Here is a 24,714-nt window from a genome sequence, read left to right on the forward strand (position 1 = left end):
GTCATTCCCAGTACTGTGAAAATACTGGCTAGTGTGAACACAAAGCCTGGGAACCAGTCCAGGGTTCCCTGATAGATCTTGGTGAAAGCGGGAATGTACGCCAGGCTGGCAAACTTCAGAGCGAGTTGCAGGAAGGTGAGGGTCATGCCTGAGGAGAAGGGGATGGAAGACAAAGGGAATGAAGAGAGAAGAGCTTGCTGTTTGTTTAATCTATACAAGATATTGCGTGTGTGTGTGTGTGTGTGTGTGTGTGTGTGTGTGTGTGTGTGTGTGTGTGTGTGTGTATTTCTGACGTTTCAAGCAGATGACGGGAGAAAAAGCCCTGGCAGTAAATTGATCTGATCCTGTAATCACCTGGAAACTGTGTGTTCATGTGTGACAGAGAGGGAGGAAGCCTTCTCTGGCTAGTTGCAGAGCAGGCTCTTATAATATGCAGGTCATTGTTTATCGTGAAGCAGCCTTAAAGGGATCACATGGAGGACTTGCTTATGCACAGATCCTCTCACATGCATCCAAAACTCCCTCAAACTCAGTGCACGCACACTGAAACACAAGACTTAAAATGGTGGCAGCTTTATTAAGGCTTAAATATCACAAGACTCCAAGGCAACCACATTTCAAAATAAAATTAAAATGTCTTCAGTTTTACAGGGAAGATTATGTTTAACCTAAAAACTCCAACTGCTTTCGGCACACGGGTCTTCATCAGGGAGTAAAACAGAGTCAATGAATCGTTTCTAGTGGCATTCCAACAATCGGGCCCTTTCACCTGAGGTCTTCCTTTATTAAGATGTTTAAAAAATATAATAAAACCTCACAGTATAATACTATTGAAGGAGAGCACTTCGCAATCAAGCTGCACTTGTGGTTCCAAGATTTACTAAAAGTAAAATGGGAGGCAGAGCCCTCAGCTATCAGGCCCCTCTCCTGTGGAAACAGCTCCCAGTTTGGCTTCAGGGGAGTATAGTTTTAAAATTAGGCTTTAAACCTTCTTTTGTTTATGTTTTGAAAAAGCTTATAGTTAGAGCTGGATCCGCTTTAGTGATGCTGCTATAAGCTCAGACTGCTGCGAGGCTTCACAAAACAATCCTTCTATTCTCCACTAATTGAGGAATAATGCTCCCATCCCTCAACCGGTCATGGCAGATGGCTGCCCCTCCCCGAGTCTCTTCCTGTTAAAAGGCAGTTCTTCCTTACCACTCTCACCAAGTGCTTCCTTGTGGAGGATCATGTGACTATGTGCTAAATTTTAAAAAAGAAAGAAAAGAAACCGTGTCTGACAGCTATACGGGAAATTCTGCGATTACATAATGACTGAATAATAAATGAAGTCCTCAGCGTTGTGCCACCTGCGTGCACATCTGAATCCTATAAAGCAGTAAAAAAAACCAAACAGCTGGAACAAGAAACAGCTCCTGCTAACGTCTGGCTTATAAAATCTTCTTGCTTATGCTGAAAAGTGTAAAAATGTGACAGCTAATACTAAACAAGCTTAAATCATACATGGTCTTTTCATTAATTAGTAAGTTGTTTGGGCCTCGCTCTTTCATGGGGCAGTGTAATCCATGTGACATGAACTTTAATGCGTCAGAGTTGACAAACCTGTTTAAGAGTCATGAAACTGGTGGCACAGCAGCCTATAACGACAATGCTTTGCTGACACAGTATTTTCTCACGAGCATTAAAAATAAACAGGACTGGTGAGTCTTTCTTCAGACAGCAAACACAACTCGCAGGAAAAGTCATGTTGTCGTTGCTTTAATGCAACCACAGATCACTCCAGCCTACTCTCAACCCGCTCTGCTCCTCGAACTCTGAAGCCATCGTTGATTTTTTATGCTGCAGTCAGTAAATATGTGTCGAGTTTATTATGAATGACCAGACTGGGTTTTCATCCATTGTGTTCAGGCACCAATATTATACATTCATTCACGTGCTCAAATGACAGCCTCCAATATTCTCACTTTTTTAAGATGAAATACAAAGTGTGTGTTAAGTGCTCAAAAATCTTTCCTGCGTACTCACCACATGAAGAAGCTGGGACCTGCTGTGAGAGCAGAGATCTGATTGTGGTCATCGGGATGAGAGCAAACAGGGTGAGTGCACGAGCTGCAGAAAAAGTTCATGATTAACATTTTGTTCCATAATGAATTCTTCAAATCCGCCAAACCCGACCACAGCTATGCAGCTACTGCTGCCCATTCTGGGTAAGAATGGTCGCACCTGGTGTTTAAACAAGTATAATTTTTAATCCGGCAGTGCTTGCTTTAAAACAATGTCCCAATTCAGAGGCTAAATCCTTTGAGGGAAACAGGTCAGGCCTTCACAGGTAGCATTGACCCACCAAATATCTCCCTGCTGAATAACTGCCAGCTGGTGGTCTGGTCACTGAGATATAGTTATTGAGATATGAACATACAAAGCATATGTCAGAGGTAAGATTTAGAAAAATCAGCACATGTATCAGAATAAAAACACAAAGCGGTCAACTCCCTGTTTCGTAAACATCCCAAGTTTCAATGACCATGTCCATCAATGCCTCATCAGGGAGTTTGTAGTACAGGTTTTTACCTGACTAAGAAATACTGAGACTAAGGATTTTTAGTCTAGTTTTAGTCTTTGTACACACACACACACACACACACACACACACACACACACACACACACACACACACACACATATAAAAACTAACACCCAGCACGCCCCTGCGGGCGGTTTATCCTTCAAGCTCGGGTCCTCTACCAGAGGCCTGGGAGCTTGAGGGTCCTGCGCAGTATCTTAGCTGTTCCCAGGACTGCGCTCTTCTGGACAGAGATCTCCGATGTTGTTTCCGGGATCTGCTGGAGCCACTCGCCTAGCTTGGGAGTCACCGCACCTAGTGCTCCGATTACCACGGGGACCACCACTAACTATATATATATATATATATATATATATATATATATATATATATATATATATGAGAGATGGCACGATACCACTTTTTTATGTCCAATACTGATATCATAAATTTGGATATCGGCCGATACCGATATGAATCCGATATAGTGTGTTTTAAGAAATAAAACTGTTTTTTTAATATCTTGCTGCATTTTGTATACGTTCAAACTCAAGTTAAAAAAAAAGAAAACACTAAAGCTATTCTGTTATACCTGTATGCAAAAAATACACTGCACCCAAAATATTTCATAGTTCAGCAACACTGCTCAATCTAATAAACTTAAACCTACACCATCCTCCCTATTCTGGTATTTTAAAGAGTACTTAGCAGAAATATTAAGCAACCTAACTAATAGGGTTCCAACTCCCAGCAAAAAAAAAAAAAAAATAGGGAACCACCCTCCACCTCATGATGCTTAATCGACATAATTAACTTTAATTTGATGCAGTTTGAAAAAATGCTCAGAAATCAATTATTTTTCAAGAGTAATTAAATAGATTCAACATCTTTCTTCAACAGAATTGCAGACTGCACAGATGGTACCTTCCCAACGGAAAAAGTAGTATAGCTTACTAGGGTATATTAGACTTAATAGTTACTATATACAGTAATGGACTTCTATACATTTTACATCAGATTAAAACTTTGAGTGTAAGATTCAAATAATTATTTATTAAAAGCTAGACATTTTAAATGAGAATAAGTAAGAAAAGTATGTCTTTGTGCCCCCTTTTCCCTGTTCATGCCCTATCGGCCCCCCTGGCTAAACTTTGCTAGATCCGCCCCTGCACAGTTACCAGCATCAGCTACGTAGAAAAAGATCCTGGAGTAGAAAGTAATATTAAATAAATTCTAACAACAGCTTAACAAGCTTAAACATGCTGCTGCTGTTCAGCCGCTGGTGTCCTCTTTCTGGCGCGAAGTGGGCAATAAACAAACAAGAGAGACGAACTCACGACAGAAAAGCTGATCAGCTGATCATTGATCAGTTTCACGACTGAAGTAGCAGCAGGAGAGGGAGGGAGAGAAGAGGCAGTCGCTCCATATATTGTTTGTTAAGCTTAATGCTGGAATGCTTTACAAACATTCAGAGATGAACTTACACACTTGCTTCATTTCTCTCTGGGATAACTTCCTCGGAGATGAAATGCCGGATTGGTAGCGAGGCTCCAAATACTGAACCAGACCGCAGACAGGTCTCCCACGCCACAGCCGCTCTATCACGTGATGCATACTACTCCGACTGCTAAGGTTATGGGCCGAGTTACGCCATGTTGCAAGTTTTGTGAGGTGTTCTTTTGATATTTAATGGATCGGATTATATATATATATATATATATATATATATATATATATTAGGGGTGCAACGATACACAAAATTCACGGTTCGGTTCGGTTCGATACTTTGGTGTCACGGTTCGATATTTTTTCGATACAAAAAAATGTTCATGCCTTTTTAATTTGTCATTTATTAAAATTATAAATATATATTTTAACTCAAAAGTACAGTTTTTAAATTTAACCCTAACCCTTGTGCGCGTTTTTTATTTTGACAGCGAATGCGCACCTGCGGACCACTTATGTGCAGCCCTGGTTATTTAGCTCGTCATATTGCAGCCACAGAAATTCTTTTGTCCATGAAACCATAAAGCTGCACTTTCTTTTTGCCTTATAGTCTGATTTGTCATAACTTTTCCGTTTTGTGGTAAGCTTTTCTTTGGCTGTCACTTCTTCACCCTGACCTGTCTTATTTGGCTCAGCAGAACTAAAATATATATCCTGCTGCTTTTACACACGCACTCACATAAGCTCAGCGATTCTCTGCGCGATCAACCGCTCACATGTTTAAGCTTGCTGCGGGAGATTTCACTTGTCATGTTTGCATAGTAAGCTAACGATTAATAAGACGATGTCAGAGGAATTGGTGCACAAATTATCATCACTCACAGATCAGTGCTGTCGCTCTCTATACACCGTTCGCACGATTGCAAAGTGAAAGCAAAAAAACAAGCGCAAATTCAAACGCGATTTCAATATGTCACATATTGACAGTGGCTCACCGATGCCAATGACATAATTACCCAGCTACATTTCTGAAAGAATGCAAAAGCATTGACATATATTTTTCCTTCCTACAATAGCCCGACGGGCAGGGCAGAGATAGATTTTGGTAGCCCGACTGAAAAAATCGCTAGCTCCAGGACATCGGGCTAGCGATTTTGCGAGCCCTGTATCTGATTGAGGAATCACTCATCTTTGGAAAAGAGAGTTTATTACAGAGAAATGGCTCTTTCCAAAATAAAAGCTATACTATCCGCTTCTTCTGGGCTATATTCTCAGCAGCATAAGGAGAATCATGTGCTAACAGCTGTCTAAATGACTCGGCTAAAGTTAGTAGCATGCTTGTTGTTTTTGTCTTTGCACTAGGATGATGTCGGCGTAAATGTGCAGTCATATTCGTCGTGTTCCCACTAGTGCTTTCAGGTTAATCTCGTTGAAATGACCTTAACGCCACAACACGGCAAATCTCCGTTAACGAGCTACCGCCGACCGCCCCATGCATGGGGCTAGACGGCCAACACGTTAACGAGCTAACTGCGCTAACACACTAGTTCCCACCCATGTAATTAAGCATTGCGTGGCACATCCAACATACTGTTTTACTTTAGTCCATGACTCACTTACCTTCAGGGTCATACGTCACATGAAAACCAAAATAATTCCAAACGCCAGATCTGAATGAGGGTGGGGGAGGTCCATCTTGCAAGGAGAGCTTAACTTCTGTCTTGCTAGCTTGCCCTGTGCTCTTCCTTCTGACTAAGCTGTCTGTGTTGAGCACTCAGTGGATCTGCGCTCGACAGTGCAGCCTAGGCGGAGTAGTCGAACGCAGATTCACTGAGCGCTCAACACAGACAGCATCGTCTGAAGGAAAGTTGATAAAATAAATTACAAATGTTGTATTGTTCGATACATATGCGTACCGAACCGAAAGCACTGTATCGAACGGTTCAATATCGATACGAATATCGTTGCACCCCTAAAATATATATATATATATATATATATATATATATATATATATATATATATATTGTCCAAGTTCAGAAGTGAAGTATGATAAATAGCAAATAAAAAACATCCTAGTGGTGCCAATCCCGCCCAAACAATAATTAAGACAAAGTATCTCATTTGTTTATAACCAGAAAATAGACCAGACCACAACTGCTGAGAAATGTCCCTTTTTACATTTCCACATGTTTATCCGTGAGCTTCAGCTGAGTAGCTGTTTGCTGGGTGTACATATTGAGTATTGAATGTCTTAGCCTTCAGTAAGAATGCAGATCTCTTATAGTGGTCACTACAGTGGACAGCTATTCAAAGGCTGTTTTCTTGTATTTGTGTCAGTGTTGATAGCATATTTGCACATAAACCACCACATTGGACACTGATGTGTGACTCCATACCCTGCCACCCACTGGCCAGCCAGTGGACTAAGTGGATGTAAAAAACTCTTTGCAAAGTACATGTTTAAAAAAATGAAGTTCAAAAATCTTTTTTTCATGCCTAAAGATGAATAAAAAATACTTAAGAAAAAAATCCTGATTGAGGTCATAATTCATGCATGAAAGGGTTAAATAAACCTTATCAAACTTAATTGGTTGAAACTAACTCCTGGCTGATTTGGTAATTAAATGTAATGTTCTTGTTGACTGCCTGTGTGCATATAACATGCTTCCTGCAGCACAGCACTCTTAGACTAAGGGGGAAAAAGTGTTTATGGCTTATAATCACTCCTAGTTCCTTATTTTGGTTCCTACTTTTTTATGATTCATGGTGGTGTTTTAGGTCTGACGTAAACTCAAATAAACAGCTTGAATTTTAGCACACAAACTTATTTTGCTTGCTGAGTCAAACTTTCTAATCCATCAAAGCATAAACACACATTTTTTTCCCATTTGCTGTTTGCTGTGCGAACCACTTGGCAAAGTAAAAATAAAAGCAACGATTGGAATCTGAACACGCAGCTCTTCTGGGAACTAAACCTGATCTGTTTTTTAGACAATACCAAGTGTCACATGAAGAACAGGTTAGGAGCAGTCACACAACTGGGCCTTTGTTGCTTTCAGTGTCTAATTTTTTTTATTTTCTCACTTAAAAACACATTATTTTAGGGCAGCTTTTCATCTTTATTTGACATGACTGAGAAGAATACTGGAAAGTGGGGGAAAACACACAGCAAAGGGTCCTAGGTTAGGCATGCATTGAGCCTGATCAACCAGGGGCGCTAAACTGGGGGCCTATTTACTCTGTTTAAAGGTCATAGGAGAAAATGAAGGATGTGGCCTGTGCGTGTGGCATGAGCTCTAAACCCGCCTCAAATCTTCTGGATGAAGTGTCTCTATTAGCTGCTAATCCACCACAAATTTACTATAAAATCTGTGTAACATGTTTGTTCTTACCGAGGTAGAAAGTGAGGGTCGTCGTTACAAAGGACATGAAGTAAATCCCGACAGCGAAGGACACCATGCCGATCAGAATGAGCGAGGTGTCGCTGCAGCAGCGTCGAAACCCGATGACACCTATGTAACTGGTGAGGAAGATCACACAGCCTGCTGCATTTCCGTACCCCACCTGAAGAAAGAGGAAAAGAAATGAGAAAAAAAGAAGGGAGAGATGTTCAGCGATAGAGAGGCAATAATAAACAGACTATGCAACTAGAACAGATGGCATTAATGCTTAAGTGCCTTAAATCTGCATTATTTTTAATGACCATCAGGGGGCGACTCCTCTGGTTGCAGAAACACTCCTGGCTGTATAGACATTTGTGGGAAAACACGCCTCAGTTCCCTCAGTCTGTTCAGAAGACTACAGTCATACAGTCAGAAAGGAGGATGAACAAGGGTGTGCTCATTAGCTAACAACATACCAATCACCAACCAACCGATGGCTAAGCTTAGACACTAATATTTAGAATTGTCCCGTCTGCTTAAAATAGAGTTAAAACTAGCAGTGTTACTTTTATCCCATCTTTTTTGCATCAAATCACAAAAATGGGGTAAAAAAACTTACTAGAGTGGCGTTCCAGCTGAGTGGTGCTCTCAGCACAAAGGCGCCCAGTACTTCAATGGCTCCGCCCACTGCAAAGTCGTACAGGATGGCAGCCACAAACAACAGAGCCACATTCACTCTGTTTATCTCAACAGGAGCCTCGACAACTGAAGAGTTAGTGGAGGCGCGTAACAGTAGGTGGCGGTTCTCCTCCGGCTCTCCATCGCTTACACCTTTCACCTTTAATAAAGACGGACATGCGTGGTATATGAGCTCGGCGAGGTGGTAGAGCGAGCACGTGTGGCTAAAACTGAAGGCAGAACATGAATAAAGATGGTTCTAGTTATAAGACACATAATTACAGATTAATGTAATTATTCACATTATTATTACAGCAGCATGTTTAATGATCGACAATTTAGCTTGCTGTTCTTTATTTTATGTCATAGATGTACTTTTAGGTCATTAGGTCATGGTGAGGTCACCAAAAAGAAAGAAGTTTTTTTTTTCTACTTTTGGCTCTGTATGATGTCAGTAGGATCAGATCCTCTGAATGTGGTTATCTCTACCTGGTGTTCAGAGCCCTTTTGTTTTGAAGGGGCAGCTAATCAGAAAAAACTTACCTTTAAGGGGGGAGGAGCTAGAAGCAAAGTGGATGAAGGGCCATTATAAAATATACTGTGAATCATGCAAAGCTGATTCACAGTATATTTTTTGATTCCAAGAATAAAAATAAACAATTAGAAATACACAAAAAACACATGGCTACACTGGACCCCCGCCCCCTCTGAACCCTCTCACGTGCACACACTGACCTGCAGCAGGAAAATGGAGTGTAAGAGGCAGAGCAGATGCAGCAGTGTGCTGATGATAAGCAGGATGGTCCCATGTCCCAAACTGGAGCTGTACAGGTGGAACAGATGGCCAGAAGCGAGGCTGCCCACCACGCCTGCTAACCCATACATGAACTCCACCCTCATCAACACCTGCAAGGGGGCACAGGGTTATTTCTTTTAATATAAATCAGTTAAGTCTGTGAAGGTTCTCAGTCAGGAGAGACCAAACAGCCACTTCACAAGCGCATGGCACAACACAGAAGAGCCACCTCCACAGGACAAGACTCAGCTGTCCATCTGCATCTTAAGGATAAAGGACACTCTTTCGAGGATGCCAATGTTCACATTTTGGACAGAGAGGACAGATGGTTTGAAAGAGGAGTGAAAGAAGCCATCTATGTCCACTGTGAGCGACCATCTTTGAACAGAGGCGGGGGTTTACGACACCAACTCTCTGCCATCTATAATTCAGTTTTGAGATCCCTTCCCAGACGCCTTAACGCCCACTCACATCCTGGGCCATCTGACCTCAGGAATTCGCATGATAAGGTGGGGCCAGGTTTCACAATGAACACACCCGAAACTCTGGCTGATTGGGACCCACACCCAGTTTCACACCTTGGCTCAGGCGATTAGAGGATCATCAGGGGGTCCTTTTGTCCCTCTGTGGGGGGATACTCCCACTAGGTTTATATCTGGGACTCTCCACCATTTGACCTTAGAACTGAAGAAGCTTCTCGGATGAGAGGTGAAACGTCTTCAAGCAACTTAAAGAAGTCCAGACGCTTTTCTCTGCAAGCTCCTTTGAATAAATCAGTTAAAGGAAACTGTTTTGCTTTTGTTTGGGTTTTTTTTTTTTCAGTTCAATTCAGCTGAATCATGGAGTAAAAGCCATCTGTCACAACGGGTTTGGGGGTGAAGGGAGGCAAACAGGACAAAGAAACACTGTGGAAGAGGGCAAGAGTAGTAATAATAACTTAATAATAACTAATGACTACATGCAGATTGGTGTATTAACACAGGGAGTGAAGATGAAACGGTGCATCATGGGAAGCTCCCAGCTTTCTAGGCCTATTGCAGCACAACTAAGGAAGGATTCAGGGTCACTTGATCTAGAACTATCATCATGCTTTATCAAAAAGGAAAGTCTTAAGTTTAATCTTAAAAGTAGAGAGGGAATCCAGACTGGGAGCTGGCTCCACAGCAGAGGGGGCTAACCCCTGAGTGATTTGGTAATTAAATGTAATTTTCTTTTTGACCGCCTGTGTGCATATAACATGCTTCCTGAAGCACAGTACTCTCAGACTAAGAGGGGGAAAGTGTTTATGGCTTTATGTTAAAAGTTTAAGCTTACTTTTTTTTTTAAGTTCACTGAATATATATTTGAGTTGTATTGTGTTTCTTTTAGGTACAACATCTGTATTGCATAGATTTTAGTTAAAAGAGGTGACGCAGACTCGTATATCGACCAATTGTGCTCACATGAGCAATAAAACCTAAAGGCCATTTTTAAATAAGGGAAATCCCTGAAAACAATAATAGCGAAAGACTGAAAAATCTGGAAAAAAAAAAAGAGAGAGAAAGAAAGAAACGGTCTTCTTTAATGGCCCAACTTATTCGTTTATATCCTTGTAATTCTTAGTTTTTGCACATTATCATCAGTTTTACAGTCAAACACAAAGTTTTGTGATTGAAAGTAAGTTATTTTGAGGCTCCTCTCGGCGCTCCTTCCACGGCTTTGCAGCTGCAGCACGCCTGTAACTCACCTTGGAGCGGTCGGCCGCCGTGGAGCCGAGTGAAGCTAGAGTCATTACACCGGGCCAATATGCGGTGAACCCGCCGGAGAGCCCGAGGACAGTCCCCGCCGCGAACATCACCTGCAGCGGCAGTTTTAGAACGACTACCAGGAGCAGGATGACCCTAGACAACAGGTAGCCGGTGAGGGGGGACACGATGGGGGCTTTCCTCCGGCCGCGGTCGCTCAGTCTTGCCAGGAACAGCGCAGGAAAGATGGGAGTCAGCTGGATAATGAGGTTGTTGATCATGTAGAAGTCGGTCATGGCTTTCTGCTGGGCATCCTCACTGGAGTGGCCCGGGTCGGTAGCGTTGGCACAGCGGTCCCAGACCACCATCTGCAGCGCGGTATCAAAGAGAGTGCTGCCCAGCTGCTCGAGCACGATGATCGGCTCGATCTGCCGAAGCATCGCGAAGGCTGCTTGACACAAGTTCGGTACCACCATGATCTGGATTGTTGTAGCTTTGTAAAAAAAATAAAGATGACCGTCTTCTAGGACTGCTTCCGTCAGTAGTAAGTGAAGGGTGTGTGCGCGTGTGCTTCAAACTAAGCAGCCTCACCGAGGAAACACGCCCACTTCCTCATCCCCTGCTGCTGATCTGCTGGCTTCAGTGCACTCTGTCAGATTTTAGGAAACCACCTTCTTTCATCAGGCTCTGGGCCACTATTTACATTTTCATCATTACCATTTCTCTGTGCTCCCTATTATATCTCCACACAAATCATCTCTCGTTGCATTTATCTAGGTTTGAGATATAAAACTGAAAAACAACTGAGCTGCAGTCCAAAACATGGCATTAGATATGAACCCATTGAAGGCAGTTAATCCATCTCAGCTGGTATACTTTCATTTTCATTTTTAAATAAATTATCAGTGTGTGACTTTAAAATGTGAAAAATGCTGATAAAAGACCCAGCACGCACCACCCATGTAATTACACAGGTATTGCAAAGCCAAATCAAATGTGCAGTTCCTGTAAATTTCTATGACGAGCTGTAGGCGAAGTAGATATCGCATGCATACAACAGCACATATACAGGCATTACCGCCAGCTCATTTCAAGGTAAACCAGAAAGCAGGTAATCCTCTAACAGGAGAAGCCTGAAACAGGAAACATTTAATTTCCTTCCAATAAACAGCAGTGACTGCAGTCTTTGTGGATAGGCTTCTGCTAGAGTGGTCTCTGTTGTATGTTGATAGAAATAATTTGAACTGAAAAAAAGCACATTCACAATGGGTTCCCACAAGCTCAACAATGCACTAACCACAAGGTACTTTCAAAAGCTGCTGCTTACAGCTCACAAATAGAACTCAAGGAAGTGTCTGTGAAGGTTCTCAGTCATCCAGGTCATCGTAGTCAAAGGAGCTTGCAAAGAAAAGCGTCTGGACTTCTTTAAGTTGCTTGAAGACGTTTCACCTCTCATCCGAGAAGCTTCTTCAGTTCTAAGGTCAAATGGTGGAGAGTCCCAGATATAAACCTAGTGGGAGTAACCCCCCCCCACAGAGGGACAAAAGGACCCCCTGATGATCCTCTAATCGCCTGAGCCAAGGTGTGAAATTGGGTGTGGGACCCAATCAGCCAGAGTTTCGGGTGTGTTCATTGTGAAACCTGGCCCCACCTTATCATGCGAATTCCTGAGGTCAGATGGCCCAGGATGTGAGTGGGCGTTAAGGCGTCTGGGAAGGGATCTCAAAACTGGATTATAGATGGCAGAGAGTTGGTGTCGTAAACCCCCGCCTCTGTTCAAAGATGGTCGCTCACAGTGGACATAGATGGCTTCTTTCACTCCTCTTTCAAACCATCTGTCCTCTCTGTCCAAAATGTGAACATTGGCATCCTCGAAAGAGTGTCCTTTATCCTTAAGATGCAGATGGACTGCTGAGTCTTGTCCTGTGGAGGTGGCTCTCAGGCGATTAGAGGATCATCAGGGGGTCCCTTTGTCCCTCTGGGGGGGGATACTCCCACTAGGTTTATATCTGGGACTCTCCACCATTTGACCTTAGAACTGAAGAAGCTTCTCGGATGAGAGGTGAAACGTCTTCAAGCAACTTAAAGAAGTCCAGACGCTTTTCTTTGCAAGCTCCTTTGACAACTCAAGGAAGTGTTTGCTTGTTCAGTTCTGGTCCGATAATGAGACATACCTCCTTCAAAATGTTTGTAATGTAAAGTGTACTCTATGTATACTCCCTGGCCAAGTCAGTGGGTAGCTGTTCAACTGCTCCTTCATCATTCAATCATATGGAGACATAAGTTTTTAGGCAGGTAGACACAGTCAAAAAGACATAAATTCAAACTGTGCATCACAGTTAGGAAGATATGATCTAAGTGACTTTAAACACAGCATGGTTGTTGATGTCAGATAGACTGGTCTTAATATTTCACAAACTGCTCGTCTGTTTACAGAGAAGGATCCAAAAAGAGAGAAAACATCCAGTAAGTGGCAGTTCTCTGGATGAAAATGCCCTGTTGATGTCAGAGAATGCGCAGAATGCTTTGAGCTGATAGGATGGCAACAGTAATTCAGTTAACCACAGAAGCAGATGGGCTACAGGAGCAGATCACACCAGGTGCCACTCCTGTCAGCTTAGAACAGGAAACGGAGACTGAAATTCTATTGTACACCAAAACGGGACAATATCCATCCATTCGTCCATTTTCAACTGCTTATCCAGATCACGGGTGCAGCAGTCTCTAACGTGAAGCCTAAATGTCCCTCTAACCAACTGCCTCATCCAGCTCTTCAGTAGGGGACACCGAGGCGTTTCCTGGGTATTCCTCTGGGCCTTATCCTGGTGGGACATCAGTCAGAACGCCTGGACAATAGAAGATTAGAAAAACTCAATCTCTGCTGCCACATTCAGAGGATAGGGTCACAGCAAAGTGTGAATGAAGTGTCCCTTTGGTTAGTGTATGTATATGGACAATGAAATGATCCCCCCACCTCCGCTTCCAGTATTAACACTGAAAACACATGCAAATGAACCACTCAGGAAACCCACATGTACAGGTTTTGTTTTTAATGAGAAAATATTCATAATATGTATAGTGGGTGTGTAACTGTGAGCCTTACATGTGCTATAAAATAACAAAGCAGAGTATGAGCATACAAGTGGTTAACATAGGAACAGGGGTTATACTGTGTTTATATTGTAGTAATAAGATTGCTTTATCACACACACAGACAGTGAGTTCCACACTGGAGAAGCTCTGTAGGCCGAAAACAAGCTACCAGCATTTAAAATGATAAATAAAATCATCTCTGCACCATAAATTCAAACATCAAAATCATAATAATAATAATTATAATAATAATAATAGATCACACCATTCAATAATTCCTCTGTGTGTACGTTTCATAAGCGACTCTAATGAGAACTTTGATTGGTTCCCACAAGGATGAAAACCTTTTCCGTCCTGTTGTCTTTTAGCCTTTAAGTCAAAAATAATCTCATACCAGCGTTAAAGACACTTCACCTCTGCTGCACCACAGAAGACCCTGAAAGGAGAACTTGGATGATTCTCTGGAACATATGTGTGGGTTTTAATATTATTTGTTCTGGGTTTGGTGGAAGTGGACACCGCAGAGGAATGAGTCCTTGATTTTCACTTTTGGTTTATGGCGTTTGTGCCACGCTTTCTTGACAAAGCATATCACAAGACAGTCGAGTGGAATAAGTTGCAAAGGGTGGCTTGACTTGATAGGTTAGTAGATGTCCAGCAATTACATCTGTGGTTTAGCTCAGCGTACATTCAGTGTGTTTGGAAGCAAAGAGAGAAGTTGCTGCCTTGCTGAAGGGCACTTGGACAGGTCAAAACTGTGACTTTTGGTTTACAAAAACGATGTTGTTTCTCCTCACATCTGGACGCAGAAACGAATCTCAAAGGCTACGACAGAGGAATACAATCAAAAGTTGTCCAGAAATACCGTTTCCACAGCCAGTTTGACACATTTCTACTTTTCATTTTAAATTAAAGACAGTCTGTTATACTCCAGGGAGAAGTGTGGTTGTGTTAAAGTGTATTTACTGTTTTACTCTTGAAGCTGAATCCTGTTTTTCCTCGTCACTTTGTATGATTTCAACACTTCAAAACACAAAATCAATGTCATTCTGCAAAATTCAGTCACAATACAGTTAGTAAAAAAACAAAAAAACCCTTACAAGCCCAACTTACAGCACAGCTCAGCGTCTCGAAAGACCTTTATTGCCTTCTTTTTGCCACTGCACTTTTTTTTCAGCTGTGCTTGTTTCAGGTTAGGAAAGGAGTGTGAATCCATTCGCACACTTGTACGCCTTAAAAAGGACGTGGAGAGCTCAGGCTGGTGGGTTTTCTCTAAATAACATTCTGTTTTGGTATAACGACTTCTTATAAAAACCTTTTTTGATTATTTTTTTCATCAAACTTTATCCTCGGCTAGCAAGTAGATACAGACGTTCATAGGTCAAATACACAGTCCTACCTCAGTATAATACATGAAACAACTGCTTACATCATCAGAAAGCACAGGTCAACAAAGCGACGTAGCCAACAAAAGTAAAATAAGTGATTTTTTTATATAAAACCCCTGACCCAGCCCTTTAATTAACACACAAATTCACTCAAATGGTGTAAGCACTACCAGCAGGTAGCCCCCCCCCCCCCCCCTTTCTGTTTGCACTGGAAAAGAAGCGATTACAGGCAAACTTTCTATCTAAGGTGGTTGCTTATTTTCCCTAAGGTCTACCGACAGTGTAGTAATGCAGGATAGGAGAGGATACAATACATACCGTTCACCGACAAGCACTGGCGGTCTAAGGCAAGTTTAGTTTTGCTAGTTTTGCTAATTTCTTGACTAGCATTTAACACAAAAAGGATGCTGACTGCTCAAAATTCAGTAAAGATGCTTGACAAGAAGGCAAAAGCTCCTGGCAAGCGTGTCAAACTTGTGTCATATCTGCACCGTGCCATTATGGGCTCTGAAAGTGACGCTTTGGGGCACCTTTCGGTTCGGTTCTTGGAAAACACAGCAGCTTTCCAGTAGTAAATCCAGGTAAAAGTATTTCTGAAATTACAAAAACTAAGAGGGTGATCTGGCCTCTCCTTGTCTACTTCCTCTCAGAACTTTCTTTTTTTGAATAGCTGCATCTGCCTATCTTTTATATCGTCCTCTTGATTAAAAGCGTTCCACACTTTCAGAAGATGACTGTGGTTATTATATAGCACGCGCAGATGAAACCACCATCAGAGAGTCTCAGGCAACCAGTCAAAATAAAAGCTTTAGATCTTATTTGAATAATAGCATAAAGGTGAAAAATCCTAAGAATATTTCAGTCATTTAGCATCTACCAGCTATTAAAAACACTAAACGTTGCTCTAAAACCACCATCAAACACCTTTGAAGTGTCTCTTTTATTGCTGACCACCTTCACATATTTCCCACATCCTCAGCCCCTTAACATGCTAATATACCTTCAGTTTTCAGGTCCAAAAAGCCCCACTGGTTCACACTGCTGGGGTCATGTGATCTTCAGATACTCTTAATAAAATAAATAGTTTTCCTTCCTGCTTTCTCACTTTTCCTTCAGTCTTTCTCTTCCTTCATTCTCTCCAATTGGCTTGTTAGTTGTCTCTGAAGGGAGTTTTTTACTCCTCCTCCTCCTCTTCTTCCTCCTCTTCCTCTTCTTCCTTGCCTTCCTCATTGGCATAGATGCCGGCTTCCCACTTCAGCGCCATGTCGCTTTTCCTCCTGGTCACACGAGTGGCCTCCAGAACCTGATGATTACAAAGCAACCAATCAGATGCAAGTGCGACCGGGAGCAATGTAATTGTTACAAACTTAAAAAACAACAACAACAAAAACCCCAAAACACGCACGCCACAGTGACTTTAACATGACATGCAGTGTATGTCAAACACTGAGGGCGCGCACATCTAATCACTTTAATTAAATGACAAAAATAAAGAGCACCTGCAGTGTTTGACAGCAACAACAAAAGTAACTTTACTCCATTTCAGGGAAAATTCATGCTTGAACACCACATTAAACGTGTCCAGTCATTATTCCTCTCCCACACCCATGCTGATACTCACAATCACCTTCAAGCAGACAGACAAGGACAAGGGGAAAAGATTTCTTTGTCAACTGGAATCCAGGGTAGATCAGGACAGGGTGTAGGTGAAGTGGATTGTGGGTAGTGGCAGAGGGCTGACAGCAGTCATGATGATAGAAAAGTATGGACATGAGCTTCTCAAAGCTTAGGCCAATTACGTAGTGTCAGATTGAAGCACACCCAAGTACCGTATCTTTTAACGACTACACACTTTTGAATATCATTTACAAACATATTTATCATATATAGCTATATGGCACCATTAAAATGGCTCCTTCTGTTTTAAATATTGAAAGAAACTTTTTAAATCAACACTCTATACAGCATGTACATAAATTGGAATGTGTGGATTAAAGGTTCACACCAAATCCACGGACAAGCACATGCAGCACCAACACCACAGAGCAGAACAAGGAAATGAGAGTACAACCAGACCTGGGAGCAGACATAAAAACACATGTGGGTTTTGTTCAGAAAGTGCCCTGTCTATGGTTTCCAATCTACCATCTACATTTTCAGCACTGGTTTCATTTCTAAAAGACTGACTGAAGGACAATTAGAAGATGAAAACAACAAAGTGGAAGTGGAACTCTTCTCATTCTGACTCTGTAACTGGACTCGGGAAGTCAAAATCACTGTGAATAGGCAGTTTCTTCAGGTGATACTGATACATGCTACACTTCTGTGCAAAGGTTTTAGGTAATAAACACATTTAGATTCTTATTATTAATAACTGAATGTAATGAGGGACCCAAAGTCCAATTAATAAATTATGATCCCAACGATCCAATGAGACACACACAAGTAATGCAAATTTAAACTCACTCTGATTATTTTAATAGAGCTCTTTTTTTATAAAAAGGTTTTTATTACAGGAGCTTCATGTTTATTGCTCAGCTGGGAGTTTGATGATGTTCAAAACATAACAGCAGGTTATGGTATTAAAGGAAACCACATTCATAACTGTAACTTCTTTTCTTTCATAGAGGATAATCCAGTATATTCTCAGCTAACGGGGTGGAAGCACTGAAGCACTTTTCCTGAGTCTTTAGAGAATCCAGCCAACTCTTAGTATGGCTCCCATGGGCCACTTAGTCCAAATACTCTTCCTAAACAAAACTGACTATTCAAGCTCACCCTAGTATCAACACTGACTCAGAAATAGCTTATTTTGAATCCAGAGAGGCCATGATGCTGTAAAGGGAAAGGGTCCTCACACTAAATATTAACCAGATTTCTTTTTATTGTACCCTGAAGAAAGCTTTATGGAAGTGGATCTAAATCCATCCTTAGTTCACGTTTAGTACCTGAAACTTTTGCACAGCACTGCATAAAGCTGATTTTTGCCATCTACTTGGACTCTGTTGTATATGAATCTAATGTGTATGGTCTGACCCAGGTCTGTCAGTAAAGGCAGTTACAGGAGGGAAGAGATTCCTCAGGTACCTCAGTGGTTACCTCGTTAGCCAGCAACAAACGGGCATACTGATCAAGAAGCAGGAGAGAAGCAACAGTACACGAAGTCAACACATGTGATGCCATCATGGATAAACAAAAGCACAATTAGCAACAACATCAGCATCTAACAACTGCGCAGCAGAGATGTTTGTGTGGAATAAATTCAGTGAAGTAACTTGAAGTATGTGATCTTACAGCAGCTGGAATGAAATGTTCCCTCCCAGTGGATCTGCTGTGTGTGAATATGAATTTGAGCGTGCGGTGCTCATGAACTGAAAAGTGAAACTTCTGTCTGTCATTTCTGATTACGCAACATTTCCAACAATTTCTTTGTGTTTGCGTGCCAAACCTTTCACCTTTTCGTGAGACCCCATTTTGAATACATAAGCGTTCTGGTGTCGAATTACATTTATTACAAAACATTAAAAAAAAGACAAAAACATGGGGTCAGGACAGAAAGCCCCTCTTACTTTCACTCTGACTGTTTGACTCTCTTCTCTTCCAGGCTGGGAATTACCCTTTGGTGATGTACAGTATGTGCTCATACCAGGTCACGGGCGTTGACATTTAGGGGAGGTGATTTAACCAAAGCCCGGCTGAACAAATACGTATTATGTGACAAACTGTGTCATCTCTTGGCACTTTCACAGAGATCAGGGGATTTATAATAACTGATGCTCACAACTACTACATTAGTTTGTGGTGCTTTGTATTACGCGTTTTCTGCAACAGAAAGCTTTTGATTTTGCAGTGAAAAGCACCTCAGTCTCTTTCTCTTATTCTGTGTCTAGTCATTTATCTTTCCCTGGGTTGAAATACTTACACTGTTGTCCTCAATTTTCTCTCTCCTCTTCACTTTGTGTGTTTCGTAGTCTTCCATAAGAGTCTGCATGAAGTTTTTGGGTCGTGATCCTCCAGAGTCCTCGCTGCCAGCATCAGACAGGGCTCCTTCAGAGGTCGAGGGGGAGACAGGTGGCGCAGGTCGAACTTTCTCAATCTTTCCTGCAAACCCCAAAAATAAAAAAAATAAAAAAAATCCATACTATGGGTTATTTAAACATTTTTTTAGTTCTTTTCTTTTTAAAAATTGTTACATTTACATCGTTTGGAGCCAAAGCTATTGTTCTTAGATATACATAAGACACAGAAAACCTGTGCTCTGCCTGCTATGACTGAGGAAAGAGCATGCAAGCAGTCATTTTGTGGGTGGTTGGACTGACTGATTCTTATACAGCACTTTTTTACTTGAGCACTCAAAATCTAGCTTTATACAACATGCCTCATTCACACCCATTCACACAAGCACTTTTTCTATACTTAAGTGCTTTCTATCTAACATTCACACACATAGATACTCGGATGGACGCATTAAAGAGCATTTTAATCTTCAGTATCTTGCCTAAGAATACTTTGACACACAGACTGGAGCAGTCGGGGATCTGACCAACTTCCAATTAGTAGATGACCTTTTCTACCTCATGAGCTACTTTTAGACCATTTCTAACATAGGGGTTTTCCTCCTTTACCACTCTAGAATAATACAGCATGAACTTTTCCTTGTGCTGCTGGCTGCATGGCTCTCTTCTGTTAAAAAAAGAAGCTAAAAAAAACTCTTTCTTTTAGTCACAGGAATTCATAAACAGCAAATTTACATGCTAATATTTACCCATTAGCTTTCCAACTGAGTAATGTTGAAGTTGATGGGTTGATTCTGGCATTTAAAATAAACTAATAAGCTTGTTAACTGTATGACTGTATGACCCTTGTGAGGACCTGCAGTACTAACTGACCTGGCGCTGTCCGTGCTGTCAATGTGAGTCTAGTTGGCAAACTGTTGCTCTTCATCTTATCTGTGGGGGAAATAGTGGCGTGCCGCATCCCCGTCCTCACAGGTCCATGACTACTGCTGGAAGTGCCGCTGGGCCGGACAACAACGGTAGGCTGCACCTCCCTCTGCTTCTTCAGTTCTTCCTCTCTCTGCTGAGCTGCTCGGATCTCCTCTTCAATCATGGACAGAGTTCGCTGCTTCTTGGAGCGCAGGCGGAACGGGCCACTAGCCGCCTCCACCTCTGGCCCTCGCGCTGCTGTCGCCGTGCTACGCAGTTCAGCCGCCTCTGAGTATTTACTGAAGTAGCTGAACTCTGGTTTCTCTGGGCTTGGAGGAGACGGGGGACGGTATACAGGGGTTGGCCTAGAGACAGGAGCTGTTGTGGCAGGAGCAGGCACAGGCGCAGGAGCTGGGGCTGGAGCTGATGAAGCAAGCGCTCTGGTGTAGGAGGACTGGATTTTAATCCTGGGACCTCCGTCTCTGGGCCTCTGTGGTGGTGAGACAGGCTGAGACGGTGGAGGAGAAGGCGTCTGGAGCTGTGATTGTGCTGGTCTTGGGGACTGCTGTTGCTTCTGAGCCTCTTGTGATTCTGATGGCTTCTCTTGGGAAACAACTCTCACCACTGGCTGCCTGTCTGGCTGTGGGGATGAGTTGGATGGCGCAGGACTGGAGGACACAAGTGACTGGAAACTGGGGGCTCCACCAGAAGACACAGGGGAGGAAGAAACTGGCACTGGGCTGCTTGTGGATACAGAGCATGGAGATGCAGGGGTACTCAGCTGTGAAGAATTCAAGTCAGCTTGCTGCCAGTCTTCTACGTTTTCAGCTGCTAGGGCATTTTGGATGGCATTTTGAACAAGAACCCCAGCGTGGTACTCCAGCTCATCTTCTGTTGGACTGCCACTCATCTGCCCGTTGACTGGAGTAGTTGGCTGAGGGGTAGGTGGTGACACAGGGGTAAGTGGCAATGGGGTAGGGGGTAGCGAAGCCCCGCTGTCAGAAACGTTATCCAAGCTAAATATAGTAGTGTCCTGAGAGCGGACTGATAACTCGTCCAGTCCTGAGTCAGACTCCTCTGGGTGAAAAGCTGGATGAAAATGACCTTTTGCTTCCTCTTCCTCAGGTAGGATTGTCATCACAGCTAGCGCACATGTGAATTCATCTTTAGTTCTTTCATCAGACCAGGTCACGTGCGTCTCCCCAGTTTCTGCAACAATGTCACTGCTCCCGTGGCTGCCCCTGGCTGTGGATTTCGAGAAGGGTTTGGCAGAGTATATTTGAGGAGCTACATCCTTCTTGGTAGCCTCCCCTTGCAAAAACTGCTTCCTAGCAGAGGAGAAGTTGATCTGCTCCTCCACGATGTCCTCCTTCCTGGTTAGCTCCGAATCAAGGGTTACCACTGTGGGAGGGCCTGACACCTGAGGCTGCAAAACAGATGAGAGTACAGAATACAAAAGAGTCAATTAGAAAACTGCACAGCAATGAGGCTTAAGACATCTTTATTTAATCTATTACAGTCCAAATTTATCATGCTTCCTCAAAGTCAAAGAACATGTTTGAGTGTGTGAGCTTGAGCTCCTTTGTTTTGTGCATGTGTTTGTGTGTCTTACCTGTGTGTATGCATAAGTGTGATTATGTCGCTGCTGTTTCCTCTCCTGGTACTTCCTGAGAGACTCGAGCTTATCTGCCTCTAGCTGTTCTTCCAAAGGGATCTTGAATGATTTGAAACAACAAAATGGCAAATCAATCAATTTGTCATTAGGACAACACAGTTTAAATGAAAAACGAAAACTACCAGAGATTAAATGGTGATCTACCTCCTGAGGAGGGTTCCACCAGCGCTGAGCAATCGAAGGGTTTTTCTTCACTGCCTGGTCTCTGATCAGCTCCTGACGCTCACGCTCCAATTCCTGAACCTGACATGGAAAAACAAACCAGGAGAAGAAGAGTGTGAAAATGTACAAAGAGAATTTCCAATAAACTAGTGCACCAACAAGGAAACAAAGAAAGTTTTTATTGTGTATTGTGTACTGGTTAATGCCATCTTACAAGTAATGCTAACAGCTTTTCAAGCAACGTCAGTGTCACACAATCGTGTTGCGGTAAAATCACAGCAGTTGTGTCTCGATCATTCAGTGTAAGGTGCTCATAAATCTCAGTCAGAGCTGTCTTTTTTTCAGAACAAACCACTAAAGCTCTTTCTGTGTCTGTTCCATTACTCAGCAGTTTTTCTTCCTTGGAAATCTGCAGCATGACGGGAACAATTTCTCAAGGAATTAAGTTGTACTCCTTGCAAATAGTAACCTTGCAAAATCCCGAGTCTTTGCCAAATCTTTTAGTGTATGAGTAAGTGTAACTATTGTGGGAAAGTGTCGCAGTTTCAGGCTTCTCCTGAGGCCTGTGGGAGGTTACATTTTGGACTGTGGTCTTAGTATGACGCTTTAATATTACTTAGGATCAAAAACAGTGTTTTGAGCCCCTTCTGTTGATAGAATTTCAGGGGATTGCCATTGTTTCTATTTATGTTACCACATATGTCTTTTTGAGCTTTGATGTCATATCATGAGTCACTGACAGTTGCCACACACTTTCAATTTCAAAATTCCTTCCTTCAAGCCTGTATTTCACAATTCAATATGAAGTCTTATGTGGCAGTAAGATTACAGTGATCTCAGTCATGACCTTTCTACTTACGTAGTTTGTACATTAAAAAATGTTTCCAGGTGTTTTATATTTTGTATAGTAATAATGAAGGAACACTGGTCTTTAAGAGTAGGCCTCTGGTATTAAAATAGAGCAACTGAAAGCAAGTACACTTTTTGCATTAAGTACTAATCATTTCATTTTATTTTGTTGTTTTTCGTGTTAGAATGGTTATTTATCATTATAAACAAAAGCATGCTAGTGAATGGGGTAAACCTACCCCAAGTAACTCATCTTTGCTTGTTTTACATCATTTTTGTTTTCATAAGACATGATTTGATAAAACAAACCGTGGTCTCCTGTGGCTGTGTTTCTGAATAGCGTATTTGTTACAGTCTGATACATTATCCAGCAGCCTTTTACCTCCTCTGAGGGACGTCTCCTCGTCACCCTGACCTGCTGCTCCTCTCCAGGGGTGAACAGCTTGGCCGGGCGTTTCTCCTCCTGAAATGCTCGCAGCTCAAACTTTGCCCTGCTGCCCCCAGACTCGTCTCCCTGCGCGTGCCCGTTGGTTTTAACGGCAGACTCGTCCTGGTGGAGAAACGTGGTTTGTTTTTGTCCCTCCACAACGATCGAGTGGTGATTGACAGGGGAGGAGGGTGACACACACACAGAAGGAGAAGTTCCATCTATGCTGATGGGTTTGGTGTGATGTGACAGAGAGGAGTTCCCATTTGTGGGTGTGTCTGAGGCTGCATCTAACACCTGGTCCAGGTAGCAGATCTCCTGTGGAAACAACAGTCATATTTCAAAATACTGTGACAGAATGTGCCGCCAATTTCAAATAATAAAACAAGAAGTTAAAACCTTTTAGTTAACTTGTTTTGATCTGCATACCTGCACTACCTCACAGTCAGGAGTCTCTACTTTCATTCCAACTGGACTGTGGGCTCTGTTACTGGGACTGCTGAGACAGTCGTGCTGGATCTGCTGGCTCTCCAGTTCCATGGCTGCAGGCCTGTCAGTGATAACGCTGACTGACTCCTGGAAACTGACAGTTTTCAGGGCTCGCTCTCTCGGGACTGAGTCACTGACATCCTCTGCTTGCCATGATTTCTGTCAACAAAGAAACATTGGTGTTTCAGAAGCTCTGCCGGCTGAAGCTGACTGATAGTTGGTTTAATAAAGACAATGTGGACATTTAATAACTTTAGATATTATTTTGAAAGGTCAGCCGCTTCTAACCACTATCATTTAGACACATCAATTCACACATGAATGTTCTTTGGTCTGCATTGCAGCAGAACACTGTGTTCTGACTGGTTCCCACCACTAAGGGGCGACAAAATACACACAGTTGCTCTGTATGACAGAAGACTGCTACAACAGTCAAAGCACTCAGGCGTTCTGTTTGCTATGTCAGCTTTGAAGACATTTCAGGTTGAAGATACACCTTTACACACATTCACTCGTCTTTTCTAGGAGGAGCTGCACTTAAGTGTTTCAGATTAAGCACCAGGCTCAGGGCCATGTTGTCAGTAGCTATTTTGAGAAGAATGAATGCCGTCTAAACACAAAAGATTTTCCTAATGTGGTGCACGTTGGGCCAGTTCCAACTAATTGTCTGACTGATAGACAACTGCTACATATCATGGAATTTAATATGTACGGCACACTATTATAAAAATACACAGGTGACCTCAGGTCAGCTAACACGGCTACATCATACTTATTATACCATGGTTTGAAAGTATGTCACATTATGAAGCACATATCACCAGATAAGGCAAAATGGTGATGTTCTATCATAAGACCTTTTTTTTTTTTTTTTTTAATATATTATGTTTCATTCTATAAATACACTTTTTAAACTTACATATCACTTGTAGTCATTCAAGGAAGAATGATACAGGCAGTAGCTGAGTCTTGTAAGGTCCATATTGATTGAAGCATTAGTATGCACAGATCAGATCCTCAACCTGGTTTAATGAATCATCCTTCACATTCCAGATAAACCATTAATAAGAAGCTAAATTTACACAGTTCAGCCTCTCTTTTCCTGGACATTAC

General features: G+C 42.3%; 2 protein-coding genes across 9 annotated transcripts in view; both read right to left on the reverse strand.

Annotated features, from left to right (window-relative positions):
• Nucleotides 1–11,248, reverse strand: part of slc46a2 (solute carrier family 46 member 2) — a 13,733-nt gene extending 2,485 nt beyond the window's left edge. Inside the window, exons 1-6 of the mRNA XM_082538815.1 lie at nucleotides 10,596–11,248; nucleotides 8,809–8,979; nucleotides 8,015–8,233; nucleotides 7,405–7,576; nucleotides 2,026–2,109; nucleotides 1–148 (exon numbers count right to left, since the gene is read on the reverse strand). The exon at nucleotides 1–148 is cut by the window's left edge and continues 9 nt beyond it. Coding sequence (XP_082394941.1) covers nucleotides 1–148; nucleotides 2,026–2,109; nucleotides 7,405–7,576; nucleotides 8,015–8,233; nucleotides 8,809–8,979; nucleotides 10,596–11,069 — 1,268 coding nt within the window. The 5' untranslated portion in view covers nucleotides 11,070–11,248. The remainder of the gene's footprint in view (nucleotides 149–2,025; nucleotides 2,110–7,404; nucleotides 7,577–8,014; nucleotides 8,234–8,808; nucleotides 8,980–10,595) is intronic.
• Nucleotides 11,249–13,628: 2,380 nt separating this feature from the next.
• palm2akap2 (PALM2 and AKAP2 fusion) overlaps nucleotides 13,629–24,714 on the reverse strand; it is a 101,359-nt gene continuing 90,273 nt past the window's right edge. For all 8 annotated transcript variants that reach the window (XM_082538802.1, XM_082538801.1, XM_082538799.1 and 5 more), the window contains 7 exons: nucleotides 23,542–23,760; nucleotides 23,068–23,430; nucleotides 21,819–21,917; nucleotides 21,612–21,713; nucleotides 19,964–21,425; nucleotides 18,997–19,175; nucleotides 13,629–16,377 (listed from right to left, as the gene is read on the reverse strand). In XM_082538802.1, coding sequence (XP_082394928.1) covers nucleotides 16,249–16,377; nucleotides 18,997–19,175; nucleotides 19,964–21,425; nucleotides 21,612–21,713; nucleotides 21,819–21,917; nucleotides 23,068–23,430; nucleotides 23,542–23,760 — 2,553 coding nt within the window. In that variant the 3' untranslated portion in view covers nucleotides 13,629–16,248. The remainder of the gene's footprint in view (nucleotides 16,378–18,996; nucleotides 19,176–19,963; nucleotides 21,426–21,611; nucleotides 21,714–21,818; nucleotides 21,918–23,067; nucleotides 23,431–23,541; nucleotides 23,761–24,714) is intronic.

The sequence above is a fragment of the Aulonocara stuartgranti genome, assembly GCF_965226115.1.
Source record: "Aulonocara stuartgranti genome assembly, chromosome: 7".
Lineage (NCBI taxonomy): Eukaryota > Metazoa > Chordata > Actinopteri > Cichliformes > Cichlidae > Aulonocara > Aulonocara stuartgranti.